Source organism: Bufo bufo, chromosome 6, assembly GCF_905171765.1.
Source record: "Bufo bufo chromosome 6, aBufBuf1.1, whole genome shotgun sequence".
Classification (NCBI taxonomy): Eukaryota; Metazoa; Chordata; class Amphibia; order Anura; family Bufonidae; genus Bufo; species Bufo bufo.
Window position 1 is genome coordinate 388,994,517 of NC_053394.1, and position 24,436 is coordinate 389,018,952.

Sequence of the window (24,436 nt, forward strand, 5' to 3'; positions counted from 1 at the left end):
GTCTTCAATCTCATTGTAACTCAGTTCCTCATGTCTTCCACTGAACTGCAAGAGCTGTTACAAATGTCCAGAAACTGTGCATGCACTTCAGCCACTCTTACTGTGCAAAACATGCCCTCCTTGAGCTGCAAAGGCAGAATGTTATTCCCCTATATCGCCTAATATGCAACGTTTCCACACGTTGGAACTCCACCCTTTATATGTTGGTATGTTGGACCGACTGTATGAGCAGAGGAAACCTGTGACCGATTTCTTGATGAGGCAGATGGACAAGACTACTCCACGGTGTAACTTTGACCTTAGACAGTGGCAGCTCTTGCATGACACCTGCCGTTTTCTCAGGCCCTTGGAGGATGCCACTTTACTTGTCAGTCACCAGGACTAAGGGATGAATTATGTCATTCTACTCCTTAATATCCTGGAGGGGATGCTGATAAATCTGACTGGCTAGGGGACATAAGACGTGGCGTCTAACTCTCACAGCCATTTGTGCCCCGTTGAGGCTGAACTGGCACAAGAGGAGGATGAGCAGGACATAAACACCCAGGAATTCTATACAGAACTAGGTGGTTTATCTGTCCAAGAAACAGGAGAGGAGCAGAAGGAGCATGAGGAGCTAGAGGGCGACAAGAAAGAGAATGCAGATGACTCCAACAGACCATGGCAGTATGCAGATGACTCCAACAGATGGAGGCAGGGAGTCCCTTGCGCAAATAGGCAGGTGCATTCTGAGTTACTTGCATAGTGACAGCCGCATTATCACCATTTGGCAGAGGGATAACTACTGGGTTTCCACAATGTTAGACCCTCACTACCAGTACCAGATGGGAGCCTTTTTTTCACCTTCTGAGAGGGATGAAAAACTCAACTGCTATCTGAAGAAACCACCCAGCAGCAGCAGGACATGGAGCAGAACCTGAACCACAGGTGGTAGCATACTTGGAGTGCATCCTGTCACCCCAGATCAATAATCCCCTGGACTACTGGGCAGTTAAAATTGAATTGTGGTCACAACTCGCCAAGTTTGCCCTGGGCAAACTTTACTGCCTATGCAGTAATATGGCATCAGAGGGAGCGTTTAGTGCAACGGATGGCATAGTTACCCCAAAGAGAACTCGCCTTTTAACACAAAATGTAGAGAGATTTACCCTTTCATAAAGATGAATTAGGTGGATCATTTATTAAGACCTGCATTTTAGACACCGGTCTTAATAACCCCTTGCCCGGGCGGTGGATCTGCCAAAGTTATATACAGTCAGGTCCATATATATTTGGTCACTGACAGAAATTTTGTTTTTATTACCTGTTTACTACAACATATTTGTGACAGGCGCAGCACTATGAAGTGCGTTTTGCACTGTGGCATTAGAAGAATTTTTATATCACTGACTTTTTAGTCTAACCAGACTGTCTATTACTCTGTAATTCCTCTAGCGCCGTTCTATGGAAACAGTAGGTTTAAAGAGCACACCAAATGCTTGAAATAACTTATTTATTAATTTAAACTTTTCTTCATATATAACACTGCCGCCGCCCCAGCAGATAGTCCATGTACAAAACACGTGTTGAATAAAGTATCATAAAATGGCGGTATGCATAAGATGGTGGTTCAATCTTGTCATTCAACATAAAATGGTGGATATATTTCTCTTTTCAGTATCTGTACTCTCACTTTAAATTATTTAAGCACTTTATGATCTCTCTGAGAGGTATATCTGAGGTCTAACTAATAGTTCTAGTTGCTGAATTTGGTCGCAATTTGCAGTATGCAGTTAGCGGTAACTATTTGCAGATTGGTTGAGTATGATCTGGTATGGTTGTATGCAATTTAGATTAAAATATGGAATTAGAATTTGTTTACAATTGTATGGCTCAGTAGAACTGTAAGTAAACACACATAGAACTGGTACAGTATACAGTTCTAATCACTATATTAAAAGTAGGAACATTATATAACTGTTTTAACCACTTGCCGTCACGGTAACTTGGCGTCATCTCGTGAGACCTGAGATTTCCTGTGAACGCGCGCTCACAGGATTGCGCAGTAAACAAGTTTAACTACAGCCTGCCAGCGCTGATCATTGGCTGGCAGGCTGTAGATTTTTAAAAGAACCAATCAAATAGGTATATCAGACGCTATTTTGTAAATAGCGTCTGATATACCTGCTCCTCTGGTGGTCCCTTTTGCTTGGATCGACCACCAGAGGACACAGGCAGCTCTGTAAGTAGCACCAAGCACCACACACACATTACACCCCCCCCCCCTGTCACTTATTAACCCCTTATTAACCCCTGATCACCCTATAAAGATTCCCTGATCACGCCCCTGTCATTGATCACCCCCCTGTAAGTGTCCCTTATCACCGCCAGTTAGTTAGCTACTTGTTAGGTAGTTAGCGCCCAGCCCACCGCAGTCACTGATTAGTCGCTGATTAGCGTCATCGCTGTCTCTAATCAGCACTAGTACTATATAGTATCTGTAAGTGATCAAGACTGATCGCAATCAGATCTATATCAGTACATTAGGGTCACCTTAGGCTCTACAAAAAACGCAGTGTTCGCCCGATCAGGCCTGATCTTGTGCCCACACTTGCGTTCAGTCCTCCCCACCGCAGTGACAGAATTATTTTTTTCTGATCACTGCAAAAACACCGTAAAATCGCTGCGGCGCTATAAAGATCACTTTTGAGCTTTTTGGATCTTTATTAGCGATTGCAGCTTTACTTCGTAAGCACTCCTTTTTACTAGGCATGAGTGACACTTTTTTGCAGCCAAGATGCGCAAAGGGGCCCAAATTCCAATGAGTACCTTTAGCATTTCACAGGGCATTTTTACGCATTTGAATTCCAAACTACTTCTCACACTTTAGGGCCCCTAAAATGCCAGGGCAGTATAAATACCCCACAAGTGACCCCATTTTGGAAAGAAGACACCCCAAGGTATTCCATGAGGGGCATGGCGAGTTCATAGAAGATTTTTTTTTTTTGGCACAAGTTAGCGGAAATTGATTTTTTTTGTTGTTTTTTTGTTTTTTCTCACAAAGTCTCATATTCCACTAACTTGTGACAAAAAATTAAATCTTACATGAACTCACCATACCCCTCACGGAATACCTTGGGGTGTCTTCTTTCCATAATTGGGTCACTTGTGGGGTATTTATACTGCCCTGGCATTTTAGGGGCCCTAAAGCGTGAGAAGTAGTTTGGAATCCAAATGCATAAAAATGCCCTGTGAAATCCTAAAGGTACTCATTGGAATTTGGGCCCCTTTGTGCACCTAGGCTGCAAAAAAGTGTCACACATGTGGTATCGCCGTACTCAGAAGAAGTAGGGCAATGTGTTTTGGGGTGTATTTTTACATATACCCATACTGTGTGTGAAAAATATCTCTGTAAATGACAACTTTTTAAATTTTTTCATACAAAGTTGTCAATTTACAGAAATATTTCTCTCACCCAGCATGGGTATATGTAAAAATACACCCCAAAACACATTGCCCTACTTCTTCTGAGTACGGCGATACCACATGAGTGACACTTTTTTGCAGCCTAGGTGCGTAAAGGGGCCGAAAGTCCAACGAGTACCTTTAGGCTTTACAGGGTTGCTCACAATTTAGCCCCGCCCAAAATGCCAGAACAGTAAACACACCCCACAAATGACCCCATTTCGGAAAGTAGACACCCCAAGGTATTCACTGAGAGGCATAGTGATTCCGTGGGCGATTTTTTATTTTTTTGCCAGAAGTTAGCAGAAATGGAAACTTTATTATTATTTTTTTTTTCCTCAGAAAGTGTCATTTTCTGCTAACTTGTGAAAAAAAATTAAATCATACATGAACTCACCATGCCCCTCCGCGAATACTTTGGGGTGTCTTCTTTCTAAAATGGGGTCATTTGGGGGGTATTTATACTATCCAGGCATTCTAGCACCTCAAGAAACATGACAGGTGCTCAGAAAGTCAGAGCTGCTTCAAAATGCAGAAATTCACATTTTTGTACCATAGTTTGTAAACGCTATAACTTTTGCGCAAACCAATAAATATACACTTATTGGATTTTTTTTTATCAAAGACATGTAGCACAATAAATTCTGACACAAACTTGTATAGAAATGTAATTATATTTGAACAATTTTACCAGAAAAAGTTAAAAATACACTTTTTTAAAGAAAATTGCGGTCTTTTTTGATTAATATCAGAAAAACGAAAAATCTCAGCAGCAATCAAATACCACCAAAAGGAAGCTGTATTTGTGAGAAGAAAATGAGGTAAAATTCATTTGGGTGCCAAGTTGCATGACCGAGCAATAAACTGTTAAAGTTGTGAAGTGCCGATTTGTAAAAAAAGGGACTGGTCACTAGGGAAGTATAAACCTGTGGTCCTTAAGTGGTTAAATACCTATTTTGGCTTCTCTGCTTCCATAAAACACAGCTTTTAGTGGAGTGAATGTCTGTTCAGCTTCTCTCTCTGGTGAATAATAATTTCTAGCAGCTCCTGCTAGGGAATTTCCCACACAGTCTGTGTGTGAGGCTGGTTGTGATTGGCCAAGACTCCTGCTGTGTGAGAAGCTGGCTGTGATTGGTCTAGACTCCTGCCCAGCAACAACAGTTTAACTCTATGCTTTTTGTTGTGTCTTGGCAGGTCTAGCTGTATAAACACACAAACTATATTAGCAACCTAGGACAGGTCTTAGCTGGCCGGCTACAATATTCAAGTTATAGTTATATAATGGACATGGACATAAAGTCCAGACTTTTAGTTTTCATTTGAGGGTATCCACATTGAAATTGGATGAAAGGTTCAGGAGTTTCAGCTTTTTTGGACATGTAGCACCCTGTTTTTAAAGGGACCAAAGGTAATTGGACAATTGACTCAAAGGCTGTTTCATGGGCAGGTGTGGGCAATTCATCATTATTTCATTCTCAATTAAGCACATAAAAGGCCTGGAATTGATTTGAGGTGTGGTACTTGCATTTTTAATATTTTGCTGAGAATTAAACATGCGGTCAAAGGAGCTCTCCATGCAGATGAAACAAGCCATCCATCATCTGCGAAAACAGAAAGAACCCATCTGAGAAATTGCTACACTATTAGGAGTGGCAACATCTACAGTTTGGTACATCCTGAGAAAGAAAGAAAGCACTGGTGACCTGAACAATGCAAAAAGACCTGGACGCCCACGGAAGACAACAGTGGTGGATGATCGCAGAATAATTACCATAGTGAAGAGAAACCCCTTCACAACAGCTAACCAAGTGGACAACACTCTCCAGGATATAGGCGTATCAATATCCAAATCTACCATAAAGAGAAGACTGCATGAAAGTAAATACAGAGGGCTTACTGCACGGTGCAAGCCACTCATAAGCCTCAAGAATATGAAGGCTAGATTGGACTTTTCTAAAAAAAAAACATCTTAAAAAACCAGCACACTTCTGGAAGAACATTCTTTGGACAGATGAAACCAAGATCAACCTCTACCAGAATGATGGAAATAAAGTATGGTGAAGGCATGGTACAGCTCATGATCCAAAACACACCACATCGTCTGTAGAACACGGCAGAGGCAGTGTGATGGCTTGGGCATGCATGGCTGCCAGTGGCACTGGGTCCTTAGTGTTTATTGATGATGTGACACAGGACAGAAGAAGCCGGATGAATTCTGGGGTTTTCAGAGACATACTGTGCGCTCAAATCCAGCCAAATGCAGCTAAACTGATTGGTCAGCGTTTCATAATACAGATTGACAATAACCAAAAACATAAAGCCAAAGCAACCCAGGAGTTTATTAAAGCAAAGAAGTGGAATATTCTTGAATGGCCAAGTCAGTCACCTGATCTGAACCCAATAGAGCATTTGTTAAAAACTAAACTTCAGACAGAAAGGCCCACAAACAGACAGCAACTGAAAACCGCGGCAGTAAAAGCCTGGCAGAGCAGGAAACACAGCGTCTGGTGATGTCTATAGGTTCAAGACTTCAGGCAGTCATTGCCAACAAAGGGTTTTCAACCAAGTATTAGAAATTTATATTTTATTTACAATTGTGATTTGTCCGATTTACTTTTGAGCCCCTGAAATGAAGGGATTGAGTTTAAAAAATGCTTTAGTGCCTCACATTATTATGCAATCATTTTGTTCAACCCACTGAATTAAAGCTGAAAGTCTGAACTTCAACTGCATCTGAATTGTTTTGTTCAAAATCCATTGTGGTACTGTACAGAACGAAAAATGTTGGAACTAATAACATTAGCGCATCCACCATCAGTCTAAATTTAAGCCAGCTTCCTAAAACAGGTGTTAAAAATTATAAATGAGACGGACCTATCGGCTAGTCTCCGCCCACGACAAGCCCCCTTTTTTAGACTTGACGTGAGCTTGGAAAAGTCACAGGTTGCAATCTGTGACCGATATACGCCAGAAAACTGGTGTATATCACTTTATAGCCTAACCTTATAAAGATGAATCCGGCCTGGATCAACAGTATTTCCAGACACCGGTGCCTGATACAACAGACTAGATCATTCTGGCAGTAATGATCTGACTAGTGTGCTGCCAAACCAGAACATTGTGACAAATGGCCCGTTACTTCTGCCCAGGTGCTGCTGCCACTATTCTGATGCTGTCACCTGCCTGATGCCACACGCCTGCTGCTGTTACTTGTCCCCCCACCTCCCCACTCTTTGATTGGGCCACTATGTTGACTCCACATGCTGTTGCCACCCTCCCCACTCTGTTCCGGGGTCACTATTGTGACTCTTCATGCTGTTGCCACCCTCACCACTTTGTGACACTAGTGTCCATGTTTGACATCGCCATAATTTAAAAAAACAAAACTATTCTATTGTTTGTCCGTAAGGCCTTTATCAGACGGTCAGTATTTTGATTGTGATTTGGAAGCCAAAAGCAGGGGTTGGGTCCAAAGCACAGAAGACATACATATGTTTCCAGCACATGTTTTCTGTTTTGGACCCACTCCTGTTTTTACCTTACAAATAGGGATCAAATGCTGACCAAATACTGTTTGAAATTGGATGCTCTAAACTACATGATCCACTTTTTTTGGGCAGTTCTTCTGAAGGATCAGAAAAATAAACAGTGAACACAACCTTACTGCTGACACCCTCTCCACTGTCATGGGGCCACTACTTGAATATTGGGCCACTGCGCGGTTAAGTCCACGCCGATAAATTAGACCTGTCGCTAACATTGACCTGTAAGGCTGAATTCACGCTTTAGTTATTTCCATGGGTTTTTGTGAGCCAAATTCAGGAGCCAAGCCTACTCTCGGATTAGGTATCATGAATAAATTTGCACTTGTTTGGGTTTGGGTTGTGGGTTTGACCTGCACCTGCTTTGGGCTGACAATAACTGACAAAATAAGTGAAGTGTGAACTAAGTCTAATAGTGACGCACAGTCATGTTTTCACCACTACTTTATTGTATCGTATATGTATTGTATCCATGTCCTTATTTTGTTCCACTAAAGAGTTATTAGGACACCTACAGGGGCACGCAGCGGTTTTATTTTTATTTATTTATTTATTTATTTTTTGTCTTTACTGATGGATGCTGTATAGGGATAAGCGAACCCAAACTTTACAGGTTCAGGTTCGGCTTCCGGGCAGTGGAGAAATCCTGTTATGGATTCCATTATAAAAGAATAGTGCACAAACAATGTAATGTTATATGCACACAATGTAATGTTAGGGATGGAATATAAGGGCTTCTCTCCCTGCATTGTAAACTGGTTGGAATAATGAAGCAATCAGATTGGATTTATACAGGAGACCTGCAGATATTTGGGTCAGATAACTCCTGCTGTCCGGTCATTTTTGGTCATCATTCTAATTACTGATCTTTTCTGGTCATATAAAACCTTCCACACGACTTCTCCAACCGTCTGATGACTTCTACAATATTTCTTTCACAGCTGGTGAATCCGGGTGAAGATCTGAACAATATTAATCCCCCAGAGACATATGTGAGGGACGATGAGCAGAGTACAGAGGACATTCCTACAGATAACCGCCCAGGTGAGTAGTGACCACTAAGTAAAGCAGAGAGGTCTCTAAGATTCTGCTTATACAAATAAATAAAAAATAGATATATTGTGCAATGTGGGAATAATGATATTACAATTATTATTATTATTGATGAGTTTATATGAAAGAGACTTGTACACAATAACAATTACTAATAATTACTACTAATAATAAAGTTACTCCCAAGACCACTTGGTAACTAAACCACAAATTCCTATCCCTCTACAGTGCAGTGTAGTTACTATACAGAGGTCTTCTCATGTCTCTCCAGTCCCGGTCTTTGCTCTGGCCCCTCCAGGTTTCCTCTTCTGTAGCACTTTTCTTTTCTCTTCTCCTTCTCTCTTCTGCCTCTTCGCTTCTTCCTTCCTTCCTAACAGCCATTCCTAGCATTGTCTAGAATATGGCTTGGACACATCTTTTTGGTTGTTCCTTATGGTTTTCTAGCAATTTCCAGGTAACTCTTGAAGACTGATAGAAGCAGCTGGAATGTTGGGATTTTCCAGCATTTTCCTGCCCCACTAGCCATGTACCACCTACTGGACAATTGTCAGCCATTCTTTAGATAATTGACAACCACAGAACCCTTTGATATGCTAATGATTAATAAACTGTAATGTATGTCATATAATAGAGATGGGTATTAATATGCAACAGCAATTTAGGAACACCCAAACTATTAAATTGTGGTTTAACATCTGGAAGGAGGTAAAAGCTTTATGGCATGCGACTAATATACATGAAGATACCATATTATGGAACAATTCCAATTTATTAGCATTAAAAAAAACATTGAACGGGAATTTTGGTGGAATCATGGGATTAAGAGCATTGGACAGATCTGGAAAAATGGGGGTATAGTAGATTTTGAAGAAATACAAAAAAGATATGGAATTTCAGATGAGGACTTTTTTTTATTATTTCCAATTAATGCATGCAATAAGAGCTAATATTGGGAAGGGAACGTTTATAATGCCACTCCCTCCGCCAATTGTAAAAATAGCTAAATTGGGACTAGAAAGGAAAAAATTTCTTCAATCTATAATACTCAGATTTTTCAGAGGACTAAAGTACAGGGTAGTAAAAATGGGATGAGTAAATGGCAGGGAGTTTTAGAGTCAATAAATGAAGAGAGGTGGGATTCGAACTTCAGGATATGAGAAAACTTTCTAGGAATCCATCCCGTAGATTGATTGAATTCTACGGGATACATCGTCTATACTCTTCTCCAGAAAAGTTAATGAGATATTATCGAAATACAAAATTTAAATGTTTAAAATGTGGGGAGATAGGTGTTGATAATGTACACATGGTACTGTCCCCTTATCCAAGAGTATTGGAAGAATGTGATTTTCAAAATCACGCTTTTCAATAAAAAAGTTCCATGAAAATTCTTTCCCCCATATGTTTGGTATTGCAGTGTCTAAAACGACCTGGACTACATAAATATCATATAAATTATTCCCTACGGTGAACGCCATAAAAAAAAATAAAAAAGACATAATTGTTAATTTATTCTTAGCTGCCACTGAAAAAACTTAATAACAAGCGATCAAAAAGCGCCCTTTACTCTAAAATGATACCAATGAAAAATACAAATCGTCCTGTAAAAATCAAGCCCTCACACAACTCCATAGAAAAAAATAAAGTTATGGGTTTTGGAAAGCGGCAATGCAAAAAAAAAAATTTCTTAAAAAAAAAAAGGGGGGGGGGGGGGTTTTGCAAAATAGTAATAAAATGTAAAAAAAAATATATGTATTTGATATCACTGTAATCGTACTGACCCAGAGAATAAAGATATGTTATTTATACCGAAAAATTAACGCCATGAAATTTATAACGTAAAAACGCAGTAGCAGTATTGCTGTTTTTCCCATCTCCCTCGCAGAAAGAATAAATAAAAGTTAATCAGAAAGTTATTTGTACACAAAATGGTGCCATTAAAACTACAACTTGTCCCACAAAAAACACGACGATGAAAAAGCTTGGTCAGTAAGGCCAAAAACAGGCTGGTCAGTAAGGGGTTAATGATTGTCTGAGGAATGTTCTGCCATGCTGAATAATAATATTTATTTATATAGCACAATCATATTCCTCAGTGCTTTACAAATTCATAGGGTTCATGTACAAAACAAAACTAACTGGCTAAGGCCTCTTTCACACTTGCGTTGTCCGGATCCGGCGTGTACTCCACTTGCCGGAATTACACGCCGGATCCGGAAAAACGCAAGTGTACTGAAAGCATTTGAAGACGGAACCGTCTTCCAAATGCGTTCAGTGTTACTATGGCAGCCAGGACGCTATTAAAGTCCTAGTTGCCATAGTAGGAGCGGGGAGCGGGGGAGCGGTATACTTACAGTCCGTGCGGCTCCTGGGGCGCTCCAGAATGACGTCAGAGCGCCCCATGCGCATGGATGACGTGATCCATGTGATCACATGATCCATGCGCTTGGGGCGCCCTGACGTCACTCTGGAGCGCCCGGGGAGCCGCACGGACGGTAAGTATACTGCTCCCCCGCTCCCCACTACACTTTACCATGGCTGCCAGGACTTTAGCGTCCCGGCAGCCATGGTAACCACTCTGAAAAAGCTAAATGTCGGCTCCGGCAATGCGCCGAAACGACGTTTAGCTTAAGGCCGGATCCGGATCAATGCCTTTCAATGGGCATTAATTCCGGATCCGGCCTTGCGGCAAGTGTTCCGGATTTTTGGCCGGAGCAAAAAGCGCAGCATGCTGCGGTATTTTCTCCGGCCAAAAAACGTTCCGTTCCGGAACTGAAGACATCCTGATGCATCCTGAATGGATTTCACTCCATTCAGAATGCATGGGGATAATCCTGATCAGGATTCTTCCGGCATAGAGCCCCGACGACGGAACTCTATGCCGGAAGACAAGAACGCAAGTGTGAAAGAGCCCCAATATACAACTGAAACACTAGAAGTCAGGGCCCTGCTCGCAAGAGCTTACAATCTATGAGGAATTGGGGGTGACACATAAGGTAGTTGATTATGATAAGTAGGATTCGAGCCATTATTGAACTGACAGGAGTGGTGCCGGCCGATCTGCTTCGGGTTTGGGACTGCTAGAGGATGGAGTTTAGGCCAGAGGAGTTGGTGGGGGGAAGGTTTAGCCGGGGAAAAGTCATTTTAGGTAGCTTGATAAGCCTGCCTGAAAAGATGTGTTTTTAAGGCACGTTTGAAGGTGGAGAAGTTGTGAATTGAGCTAATATTCCGGGGTAGAGTATTCCAGAGAGTAGGTGCAGCTCGAGAATAGTCTTGAAGACGGGAGTGAGAGGTACGAATTATGGAGGATATTAATCTTAGGTCGCTAACAGAACGGAGAGTATGAGTAGGGTGGTAGATGGAGATGAGGGAGGGGATATATGGAGGTGCAGCACTGTGGAGAGCTTTGGGGACTGGGAGATTATTTCCTGCCTGGGTACTACCAGTCTTGTCTCTGAAGTAAGTGGCCATGCCATCAGCGCAGAGGTCAGTGACACGTTCTGGAATTTTAGGGCTTAAAAGGGAATGAAAAGTATCAAAGAGTCATTTTGGGTCATTTGACAGTGAGGAGATGAGAGAGGTGAAGTACTTTTGTTTGGCAATGTTAAGAGCCGAATTGTATGTTTTGAGCATAAATTTATAATGGATGAAGTCTGCTGATATTTGCGATTTTCTCCATAAGCGTTCTGCACATCTGGAGCAGCGCTGGAGAAAGGTGTTTCAGGTGTGTGCCAGGGTTGTTGTGTTCTGTGTCGGGAGGGACGGATTGATATTGGAGGAACTTCATCTAGGGTGGTTTTGAGGGTCTGGTTGTAATGATTGGCAGCCAAGTCTGGACAGGGGAGGGAAGTGATTGGGGTAAGAGCTAGTTGTAGGGTGTTAATAAGTTGCTGGCAGTTAATGGTGTGTAGGTTTCTGTAAGTGTGAAAAGTAGGATTGCCATGAGAAAAGTGAGAGGTATTTATGGTAAATGAAAGAAGATTGTGGTCAGAGAGTGGGAAGGATAAGTTACTAAAGTTTGAGGCTGAGCAATGACGGAAGAAGACTAGATCAAGTATATTGCCCTGTTCATGCGTGGCAGATGAAGTAAGTTGTGATAGGCTAAGAGAGGAGGTTAAAGAAAGAAAGTGATTGGCTGATGGGGAGATAGGATCATCAATGGGGATATTAAAATCACCCATAATACGAGTTGGTGATTTAGAAGATAGGAAGTGAGGAAGCCAAGCTGCAAAGTGATCCAGAAATTGGTAGGGGAGCCTGGGGGACGATAGACAACTGCAACTCTCAAGGGGAATGGATGGAAAAGTCTAATGGTGTGAACCTTAAAAGAGGAGAATGTGAGAGGGGGTACAGGGGGAATGACCTGAAACGTGCACTCTGGAGAAAGTAGTATGCCTACTCCTCCACCGCGCCTGTCATCAGGTCTGGGGGTATGGGAGAGGTGAAGTCCACCATAGGATAGGGCAGCAGGGGAAGCAGTTTCAGAGGATTGAAGGCAGGTTTCTGTAAGGGCTAGCAAGTTCAGGGAGTGTAAGAGGAAGAAATCGTGGATTATGGATAGTTTATTACGAACCGACCGTGCGTTCCAGAGTGTGCAGTTAAAACAAACTGGAGAGGATGTGCAGTGAACATTAATCAGATTTTTGGGGTTTCTGTGTGTGGCAGAGGAGAAGCTGAAGTGAGCAACAGAGGAAGGGCCAGGATTCGGTGAAATATCCCCTGCATGCTAGTAGCAGGAGAACAGAAAGAAACAGCAAGTGGTTGAAAGATTTGTATTGGTGTTTTTTATGCTGCACCGTGGAGGAAGATAATTCTTGGTGATGTATGAGGGTATAAAGTGTATGGGAACTGAACAAGGGTGAGGGAAGGAGGGGGGGGACAGATGTGGAGAGAAGGGACAGAGGGTGGAAGGTGTGGTTGATTTTGAAGGTAGACAGCCATAGCAATGAGAAGAGTAGCCAAAGCCTGAGTGAAACAATATTGTGGCATACCTGTGCTGTGTTTCTTTGTTTGAGTAGTACACACAGCATCTCCGTCTCCTGCACTACCCAACTGCCATGATTAACTGCCAAGCGCTTAGGCAGAGATGGTGCTTTGGCAGAGATGGTGCTTTTGGCTCGTGCTGACCCCTGCGAGTGTTTCCCCTTAGACTGTGTCTATATTTATAGGAAGTGTGATCACAGAACTAGGGGTAATTTAGCTCATTAATCAATTAACCACAGAAGTAAGGCACATGAGAAGAGATGCTATATGTAGGTAAACAAACAAAGCTAAGGATCTGGATGGGCCATAAAATCACTACAGATCACAAGCATTACAACAGACAAATACATCACATTTGATCACAAATAAATTGCATTTGGGCAAGCAAATCATCAAGATCTGCTGTTTATATCTAAAGATGCATTTACACCAACAGATTACAGTGAGGAACAGAAGTATTTGAACACCCTGCGATTTTGCAAGTTCTCCCACTTAGAAATCATAGAGAGGTCTGAAATTCACATTGTAGCTGACAGAAGTAAAAGAAAAAGGAAATCACATTGTATGATTTTTAAAGAATGTATTTGTCTTGCACTGCTGCACATAAGTATTTGAACACCTGAGAAAATCAGTGTTAATATTTGGTACAGAAGCCTTTGTTTGCAGTTACAGAGGTCAAACGTTTCCTGTAGTTCTTGACCAGGTTTGCACACACTGCAACAGGGATTTTGGCCCACTCCTCCACACAGATGTCCTCTAGATCTGTCAGGTTTCGGGGTTGTCGCTGAGCAACACAGAGTTTCAGCTCCCTCCAAAGATGTTCTATTGGATTTAGGTCTGGAGACTGGCTATGCCACTCCAGAACCTTGATATGCTTCTTACGGAGCCACTCCTTGGTTATTCTGGCTGTGTGCTTCGGGTCGTTGTCATGTTGGAAGACCCAGCCACGACCCATCTTCAATGCTCTTACTGAGGAAAGGAGGTTGTTGCTCAAAATCTCACAATAAATGGCCCCATTTATCCTCTCCTTAATACAGTGCAGTCGTCCTGTCCCCTTTGCAGAAAAGCACCCCCAAAGAATGATGTTACCACCCCCATGCTTCACAGTAGGGATGGTGTTCTTGGGATGCAACTCAGCCTTCTTTTTCCTCCAAACATGACGAGTGAAGTTTAGACCAAAAAGTTCTACTTTGGTCTTATCTGACCACATTACTTTCTCCCATGCCTCCTCTGGATCATGCAGGTGGTCATTGGCAAACTTCAGACGGGCCTGGACATGTGATGACTTGAGCAGGGGAACCTTTCGTAAAATGCATGATTTGAAACCATGACGGCGTAGTGTTCTACCGACAGTGACCTTTGAAACTGTGGTCCCAGCTCTCTTCATGTCATTGACCAGCTCCTCCCTTGTAGTTCTGGGCTGATTCCTCACCTTTGTTATCATCAGTGATACCCCACGAGGTGAGATCTTGCATGGAGCCCCAGTCCGAGGGAGACTGACAGTCGTCTTTAGCATCTTACATTTTCTAACAATTGCTCCAACAGTTGATCTATTTTCACCAAGCTGCTTGGCAATTGCCCTGTAGCCCTTTCCAACCTTGTGGAGGTCCACAATTTTGTCTCTGGTGTCTTTTGACAGCTCTTTGGTCTTGCCCATGGTAGTAGCTGGTGTCTGACTGACTGTGGGGTGGACAGGTGTCTTTAAAGAGCTCGGATAGGTGCTACTAAGTTAGATTAATGAGTGGAATAGAGGTGGACTTTTTAAAGGCAGAGTAACAGGTCTTTGAGAGCCAGAATTCTTGCTGATTACCAGGTGTTCAAATACTTATGTTCAGCAGTGCAAGACAAATAAATTCTTTAAAAATCATACAATGTGATTTCCTGTTCTTCTGTTCTTAACTGTATCTGTTCTTCTGACTTCTGTTCTTCACTGTCTCTGACAGATTTTTTGACCAATCATTGGTCAGATGGCCGTTAGTCGACTGGTGTGACCTTCCATCGCCCTTTTGTATCAGTATAAATGGTGTCAGTGTGCAGTATAATAAATCTTTAACATTAAATACCAAGCAATACTGGATCACATATTATTTAACATTCCCTAATTGACTCTTCTGATTGATTCATCAGAATTACACCTGAAATTAATTTCAAGAAATAGTTCATCTGTAGTGATAGAATTTTCATTATCATTGGATGGTGTTTATATATGAATCGCAGGCCCTTAATATTAATCCACGAAAAAAAGGAAGATTTTATGGAGTGTGCCATCCAGTTTGTTTACTTGAGAGTGACAGGACTGTGCTTCCTACTGTCCATTCTACTCTCCTCCCTCCGAGTCCAGCTGCTGTATCTGTCATCCATTATAGCCCAGGTCTCATTCCCCGGCTTGCACTCTCCCCAGCAGCAGGTGTGATACAGTGATGTCATTGTACCTGCTGGGCTGAGAGGGAGAGCGCACAGACCAGAGATAATCCCCCGGCCTGTGCGCTCTCCTCAGCTCAGCAGGAGAGATGACGTTATCACATCATGCCATCTGCTGGGAAGAACATGATGTGCTCAGTATTACTTTATTAATTTTATTCAAAGTATAAGCAGTATAAGGAGCCTCACTACTGTAAGGGGCACTAAGGGACAGTACACTGTAGAAGTGGACACAAAGGGGGCATAACTACTGTGTGGGGCCACTAAGGGGGCATAACTACTTTGTGGGGCCACTAAGGGGAAGCATTATTGTAAGGGGCATAACTACTGTGTAGGGGCACTAAGGGGGCATAACTACTGTTTGGAGACATAAAGGGGGAATTCTCCTGAGGGCACTAAACAGGAATTTTAATGTGAAAGGGACTCTTAGGGGAGATAACTATGGTGTGAGGAACTAAGGGGGCATTCAACGCCTCTTGTCCAGCGCTAGGAAATGTTTTATTTATATGTATTTAAAATGACTGACTAGGTGGAGGTTGCAGGGAATTTGCTAAAGGTGAGGGCCAACCTGGCCTAGTTATGCCCCTCAGTCTACTATTAGATTGTGATCTTTTTGGACACCACTGTTTTAGTCAGTTAATTCTTGTATTTTGTGCCATACCTTTCTGTGGATTTTTTTTATATTAAAATGTAATAAAAATTCAATAGAATATTTTGGTATATTCATCAATAATAAAATGTGTTTTATTCTTGTCAGGTGACTGTACCAGGAACTTAGCGAAACATCTGGTATCTTCAGATTTTGAAGTAGATGATCGTGGTATCATACAAGATATATATGAAGAGCATGCCAATATCCAAGATATATCTTCATCCAATCACAGCAACAATGCATCATTTGATTCTTTTAAACAGGTCCGATCTTCTGATTCATCACAGACTATAACACAGAATAAAAGTCACAGAAAAGGTGTTAAACATCAAACAGCTCACGTAAGAGAGAAGACATTTTCATGTTTAGAATGTGGAAGATTTTTTAGATATAAATCAGAATTAGTGAGGCATCAGAGAACTCACACAGGGGAGAATCCTTTTTCATGTTCAGAATGTGGGAAATGTTTTGAACATAAATCGGCTCTTATTACACATCAGAGAGTTCACACCAGAGAGAATCCATTTTCATGTTCAGAATGTGGGAAATGTTTTAAGCAGAAACAGGCTCTTGTTGTACATCAGAGAAATCACACAGGGGAGAAGCCATTTTCATGTTCAGAATGTGGGAAATGTTTTAACCGTAAATCACATCTTGTTATACATCAGAGAGTTCACACAGGAGAGAAGCCATTTTCATGTTCGGAATGCGGTGAATGTTTTAAGCAGAAATCAGCTCTTATTATACATCAGAGAAATCACACAGGAGAGAATCCATTTTCATGTTCAGAATGTGGAAAATGTTTTAAGTATAAATACGGTCTTGTTATACATCAGAGAGTTCACACGGGAGAGAAGCCATTTTCATGTTCAGAATGTGGAAAATGTTTTAAGTATAAACAAGGTCTTGTTTTACATCAGAGAATTCACACAGGAGAGAAGCCATTTTCATGTTCAGAATGTGGGAAATGTTTTAACAGGAAATCACATCTTGTTATACATCAGATAATTCACACAGGAGAGAAGCCATTTTCATGTTCAGAATGTGGGAAATGTTTTAACCAGAAATCGGCTCTTGTTACACATCATAAAACTCACAGAGAAGAGAGGCCATTTTCGTGTTCAGAATGTGGGAAATGTTTTAGACTAAAATCATCTCTTGTTATCCATCAGCGAATTCACACAGGAGAGAATCCATTTTCATGTTCAGAATGTGGAAAATGTTTTAAGCATAACTCAAATCTTGTTACACATCATAAAACTCACAGAGAAGAGAGGCCATTTTCATGTTCAGAATGTGGGGAATGTTTTAAGTATAAACAAGCTCTTGTTGTACATCAGAGAATTCACACAGGAGAGAGGCCATTTTCATGTTCAGAATGTGGAAAATGTTTTAAGCATAACTCAAATCTTGTTACACATCATAAAACTCACAGAGAAGAGAAGCCATTTTCATGTTCGGAATGTGGGGAATGTTTTAAGTATAAACAAGTTCTTGTTGTACATCAGAGAAATCACACAGGAGAGAAGCCATTTTCATGTTCAGAATGTGGGAAATGTTTTAAGCATAAATCAAATCTTGTTACACATAAAAAAACTCACAGAGAGAAGCCATCTCCATGCTTAGCCCGTTAGTGACCTCCCTTATGTGTTTTTATGGTAGTCAGTGTCGCTAACTGGCTTTATTCCGTCAGACACTCCTTTTTACAGGGAGATAAAACAGAACCTTGCTTTGAGTTACCAGAGGTGGCCGAGGGCTTGGAGTGATGATTGGGACCACTGTGAGAGCTCCCCAAACACGTATTGTCTCCTGTATTGAATGAATACCGGTCATCAAAGGACAGATCCAGTTAAAAGTGAAAGTTTTTACTGTATATACACTGGCTATCAAAATTAGAGAACAATTTATGAACATTTGATCTTTTCAGAAATAATGTAATCTACATTGATCATCATTTGGAATGTTTTTTTTTTTTGTAAGGGGTACACTATGCCATTAGAACAGTGTTTGCCAAAATAACCAAAGTATATCAACATAAAACCTTTATTTTTCAAAAAACCTGATGATCATAATTAGAGAACAGCAATGACTGTAGCACAGAAAAAGATTCTAACAAAATTTTTTGAAGGTTATAACAGTCACCAATCAGTAGAAAGTGTACAGGCCCTTGCTTTGAGTGACTTCAGCACATCTGCGGCCACAGGACATCACTAGTCTCTCACACTGCTCTGGTGTGATTTTGGTCCACTCTTCTTCCAGTCTCTTTAACAGTTCTGTGACTGTTGTGGGTTTGTTGACCATAACTTTGTCACCAAGAATTTTCCAGAGGTTTTCTATTGGGTTTAGATCAGGACTCTGGCTGCCCATTTCATTGTTTCAATGTCCTCAGTTTTAAGGAACTGCTTTACCCGTTTTGCTGTATGACAGGGGGCATTGTCCTTCATGAAAATTGCTGGCTGATTGAGTGATGAACACAAGGAAGGAACTATGTGATGTGGAAGAAGATTCTGATGCACACTTGCATTCACTCTGCCATGTAGCTGTATGAGAGGTCCAACTCCTGCGGCAGAAAACATTCCCTGAACCATGACACTTCCTCCTCCACCATTCACTGACTTCTTTACACATTTTGGGTTCAGTCTTTCCCCAGTTTGTCAACGAACATAATGTTTCCTATCAGACCCAAATAAATTAAACTTGCTTTCATCACTAAAATGAACTCTGGAGCACTTCTCCTCTGTCCACACAACATGCTCCTCAGCAAAGGTGAGTCTAGCCTTTTGATTCTTTCTGCTAATGAGAGGTTTGGTCACTGCAGAGTGGGCTTTCAGTCCAAATTCTCTTAAACGTCGAGACACTGTATGACGAGACAGATCCTTACCCTGTTCAGTGCTGAACTGGCGAGCAATTCCAGCTGCAGTGTTGAAACGATTTACTTATTGAGATTCTCCGCATTATCCTGTCCTCTCTTGCATTTGTCTTTCGAGGGCGACCAGCCTTCTTCGGGGACTTGAATGAGTTTGTGATGTTGTGAAGATGCAATATTCTCGAAATCACAGACTTGGAACGACCAACTTCTCTTGCTATGGCTGATAGGGTCACCCCTTTGGCCTTCATCTGGACAACCTGCTGCCGGAGGGTTTCAGTCACTGTCTAACGGCACACCATTTTGGCAAAGCCAGTGAAAACTGGAAAGTTAGGCTGCCAGTTAAATAGGGTTTGTCAGATCAATAAGGAAATTAGCACCAGTTGCCAGATTAACACCAATAACTTGCAGGTATCTGAAAGTGTTCTCTAATTTTAATGTGTTCTTTTTCAATTATGCCATTTACATTTTTATTCTGTGCTTTAGAATAAATACAATTGATGAAATAATCTTAAAATACTGCTATTTTACTCATGTTAGGATATATTCACATAGGACTACACTATGACCTTGACATTTCGGAAAATGTGTGTTCTCTAATTTTGGTCGCCAGTGTATATTTAAACAAAAATGTTTGGTGAGAGGAAATAAAAAATAAAAAAAACCTGTAGGGCCTGATATAAAAATATAACTACCTATTCCAGCCCCGGTCTGTTCTACATTTTATAAGTATTTGTAAAATAAAAAACATCAAATATGAGCTTGTCAAGAAACCGTCAGCTCTTCCTGGGTTTCATCAGTGATGTGCAAGTTCTCCCAATAAGTGACCCAGGTGAGGATTGCCTCATTACATAGAAGCCATTACTCGTCCTCCTAATGGAATATCATCTTAATCTGTACACCTTGACCAAAATGTACCTGTAGATAAACCCAACGAGTGGGGTCCCCGCCACCCCTGTATTTGTAGAAGTCATGTGCTTCACTCATCTCGCATGAATTTACCAGTGGGGGATTCCTTTGTTATTTTCTTCTTTGTATGTCCCACCAGCTCTGGATTGTTTAAGTTTTATAATTAAAGACTTGATATAAAATATATTTATTGGGTATGTTACACTTTTGATCATTTTGTTTCCTATGACTATTCTCATTCCTATTATTGTATGGTGATACGGAGATGATATGTTTTATTTGGAGGATCTCTAATATTCAGGCCGTTCCATGAGCTCCATGGGTACAGTTACAGTTTTGTCTGGATTTATAATCGGATGTCTTACACCTGACAATACTTCTACAGGTAATGACGATACCTCAGATGGATGGGGGGGGGGTAGTGATTCTTTACTGCTTCTATGGATGGTTTTGGACGCTGCCCCTTAATATATTATGTTGGTGATTGCTTGTTTTGTGCACATAGTGGTTTCTACCTTGCCAGGCAGGGGCCGTTATGGTGCAGAAGCATCACTCGTCACATCTGGATGCCATAGTTAAAGTGATGTGTAAATGTCCCATATATTTTAAAAGTATAAAAATGTATAATAAAATACAAGTGAGAATAAAGAATAAAATAGAAAAAAAACTTCTGCATAGTTTTTCTTTTCACATGAAACAAAAAAAAACAAACTATCAATATAACCAAAACAGGGAACCAATTTTAACCATTTATTTTGGTGCCAATCTGCATATTTAAAGTATAACTGTCATATTATTATTTTTCCATATTTTGATAAAGGTGATTAGCGCCTATTTTCACCTTACCCTAAAACTGGGTTGCTAGGAGAGGTCCGTCTATCTGCTGGAGGACGGGAGACGCACGAGCAGGCTGCCCTGCTATGTGCGTGCGCGTTCATGATATTCTAACCCCCAGGCGTTCCCATGGTGATGGGGACGCATGCCTGGGGGTTAGAATATACAATCGGATCTGAGTTTTCACGATCTCAGTGAGATTGTGAAAACTCTGATCCGATGGTATATTCTAACCCCCAGGCAAGCGTCCCCGTCACCATGGGAATGCCTGGGGGTTAGAATATACAGGGCATTGTATATATCCCCCTGCAAGGCGGTCTGGCGGGCAGACACACTTCAGTAGTTAAAGGCCAGGAGGGCGATCACCACTAACAATGCCACCAACACAAAGGGGGCAGCCGGCCTGTATGCCACGGGGCTCCAAAGCCCACCATGATCACCCCCTCTGCCTAGCCCTGTCCGATCTCACACTGTCTTTCTCCCATTCTCCGCCGCTGCCAAACCTGCTGTGACAGCTGGTGAGCTCAGTCTGTAACTTAAACTTTAATCTCTTTACTTTGATACTTTACTCTCAGCTCCGGTAACAGCAGGCAGTGCGGCGCTCACTCACTGATGTCACACGCCTGCGCCGCCTAGTGGGAGGAGCAGGCGCGTGATGTCAGTGAGTGAGCGCCGCCCGCACTGCCTGCTGTTACCGGAGCTGAGAGTAAAGTATCAAAGTAAAGAGATGAGCGATGATTAAAGTTACAGATTACAGTTAATAAATGTACTCCTGTGAGGGTTGGGTCGGGGGATCTGTGGATGGCACTTTTTAGGGGGGGATCTGTGGATGGCACTGTTTAGTTTAAGTGTGGAGAGCACCTATTGGTTGAGGTGCAGAAGCTGGTGCACGAGGAGCTCAATGCATTGTGGGTAGTGAGAGCAGGCTGGATTAGCTTCAGGATGAGTCATCAGGGGCCATCTTAACTGAAAAAGGAAATTGCAGTTTTGTGCAGAATGGTTGCTAAGGGCTGGATCTTATGAAATATGGGGTAAGTAAGTCTAATAGTTAGTGATTCTGGAATATCAGGGTAATAGTAACTACATATATGAAAATTTAAATTAGGGTCGAAAGGTGACAGTTATCCTTTAAAGACTAAGGAGCTTGAGTTTGAATTAAAATGAAAATGCATGTCTGAAAAAAAATAAAAAGCCACATGCGTCATGTAAAAAAAGTAGCAAAAATTAGCAGCACAATAAATAAAAATTAAAGATGTTTTCTGGGGTCAGAGCTGAATCCGGGCTTATCCCCTTTTTCACCTAGGCAGCCCCTCTGAGATGATCAGAGCATTTCATGTTTTTTGCTTTTTTGTTTACATTTTTACACTGCTAGGCGGAGGCTTCTCAGTTGTATTACAGGCTGGGGCAGCGCTAATGCCTGCTTATTAGTGCCAGTGACATCACCTGCAAAGCTGCTAGGCAGAAGCCTCTACCTAGCAGAAACCCGTAACGTCACTGGATCTTCAAAAAAGCCCTTGTCGGATGTTCCACTCAGAGGGGCTGCCTGGATGAAGACGGGGATATGTCTGTTCAGCTCTGAATCCAGACAACCCCTTTAAGATTAATACATTAGACCGCCATATGCTCTAAATAAATGCGTACGTCATTAGAGGGGTTTTCTTGATGGCCTTTTATCAGGATAGGCTATAACTATCAGATTGGATGAGATTGAGGAGTCTGATACCTGGCACTATAACATAACACATATAACCCATACAGCCCAGAAAGTGATGAGCGCCACCCCTAGGGAACTGTAGCAAGAAACCAGCAGCAAGCATGCTATGGCCAGGACTGAGAGGAGACTGTGGAGCGGAATCCCCAGAACCACAGCATCTACACAGACAGAGCCCAGGACTGCAGCGGTGGATGAAAAGGATCACCGATGAGCACGTCACCCAGGACCACTGCGGTAAGCAGGGGAACAGCAGCATACAGCAGCCGCTGTTGCAGAATCCAGTCATAAACTATAATAAAGAACTAATAGATAGAGCAGCAGGGGTACTCAACTACTTTTTGTAAATGTCCACATAATTGGATCTGCTGTGAGGTGGAGGTCCAGACCGAACACCAACAGGTGCGGGTACCATTAAATTAATAATCCTATGTACCCCACATTTCTAGAATGCCGCTAGGAGGGCCACTTACCACTCGCTGATTGTGGGGGCACGCTGATGTTATTGATGCTGCCATAGTACAGAGGGACTCTGACCACTCACTAACTGTGGGAACACACTGTAGCTGGCCAGCTAAGACCTGTCCCAGGTTGCTAATATAGCTTATATGTTTATATAGTAACAAATACAGGTGCACTCTGCAGTCTAACTAAACCCTCAAACTGATTTTAAAATTGAGAGATTAGTCAACATGTCCTACGGTGTAGAACATGTCTAATTCGGGCACCACGCCAATGTTTCTCAAGTAGCCCGGGACCTAACACTCTCCTACCTGAGCCGTATGGGCAATACCAGGGGCCAGTGGGCAAATTACAGGAGCATAAGGCCGACACACAAACAGCTCACCAGTTACCTCCAGCATGTGGCCATGCTTCCAATGGGAGGAGGGAGGAGTCTGCGAGTCCCACTCAAGACTGGCTGATATGTCCCAGGCCTCACAGGTGCACCTAAATACGGCTCAGGTAGGAGAGTGTTAGGTCCCGGGCTACTTGAGAAACCTTGGCGTGGTGCCCGGGCTTAGACATGTTCTACACCGTAGGACATGTTGACTAATCTCTCAATTTTAAAATCAGTTTGAGGGTTTAGTTAGACTGCAGAGTGCACCTGTATTTGTTATTGTTTTGTTATATTGTTATATTAATTACAACATCCGCACTTGTTACCTTGTGTAGGATGTCTATTGTGGTACTTGTGGTTCGCCGTGGGCATCCTCCACCGTATGCATTTTGCTGGGGATTGCCATTAGCAACGGGCCACAAGTGCAGGATTTGCTCCCCTATATATATGCACAACTGCATGTGGGTTTGAGCAGCTCCTGCTAATGCCAACCTGTCTTCTTAGTTTGTATATATGTTTATATAGCTAAACCTTCCAATAACCTTAGTACAGTTCCTATGTTTGTGTGTTAAAGACAAAAGCAGAGTTATTTACAGTGACTTCATGTTTGGATGTCATATAACTGTTATATATATTGTGTTCACAGAAGCAGAAAAGATAATATGCCTTTAAGATTCATTGTATGGATGTAAGGTAAGATCAATGACACAGCAGACACAACAGAAAGCATAAAGTTAAACTGTTGTTCCTGGGCAGGAGTCTAGACCAATCACAGCCAGCCTCACACACAGCAGGAGTTTTGACCAATCACAGCCAGCCTCACACACTGCCTATGTGGGGAATCCGCCTAGAAGGAGCTGCTACAATCATTACACCAGAGGAGAGAAGCTGAACAGACATTCACTCCACTAAGAGCTATGTTTTATAGAAGCAGAGAGGCCAAAATAGTTTTTTATAATGTTCCTACCGTTAATATAGTGATATATAACTAGTTCAGTATACAGTTCTAATGTGTTTACTTACAGTTCCACCAATTGCAAACTACAAAGTTCACAATTGCTAATTCAAATTCCATATTGCAATCCAAATTGCATACAACCATACCAGATCATTCTCAACCAATCTGCAAATAGTCACTGCCAGTGGCGACTCTAGGGACAATATATAGGGGGGGCGCACAAAG

At 41.9% G+C, this 24,436-nt stretch overlaps 1 protein-coding gene across 1 annotated transcript; it reads left to right on the forward strand.

Moving 5' to 3' along the window:
• Positions 1 to 208: 208 nt before the first annotated feature.
• Positions 209 to 19,351, forward strand: LOC121005751 (gastrula zinc finger protein XlCGF17.1-like). The gene is made up of 5 exons (XM_040438519.1): positions 209 to 367; positions 7,997 to 8,030; positions 16,201 to 16,842; positions 17,011 to 17,178; positions 17,599 to 19,351. Exons 1-5 carry the CDS (start codon positions 209 to 211, stop codon positions 17,727 to 17,729), a joined length of 1,134 nt encoding a protein of 377 aa, XP_040294453.1. The 3' UTR covers positions 17,730 to 19,351.
• Positions 19,352 to 24,436: the final 5,085 nt, after the last annotated feature.

Bases quoted from the DNA above. Each gene is read 5' to 3' on its own strand.
- LOC121005751 (XM_040438519.1), top strand. From the start codon at position 209: ATGTTGGACCGACTGTATGAGCAGAGGAAACCTGTGACCGATTTCTTG. The intron at 368-7,996 runs GTCAGTCACCAG...GACGATGAGCAG, and splicing joins TGGAGGATGCCACTTTACTT to AGTACAGAGGACATTCCTAC. The intron at 8,031-16,200 runs GTGAGTAGTGAC...TATTCTTGTCAG, and splicing joins TCCTACAGATAACCGCCCAG to GTGACTGTACCAGGAACTTA.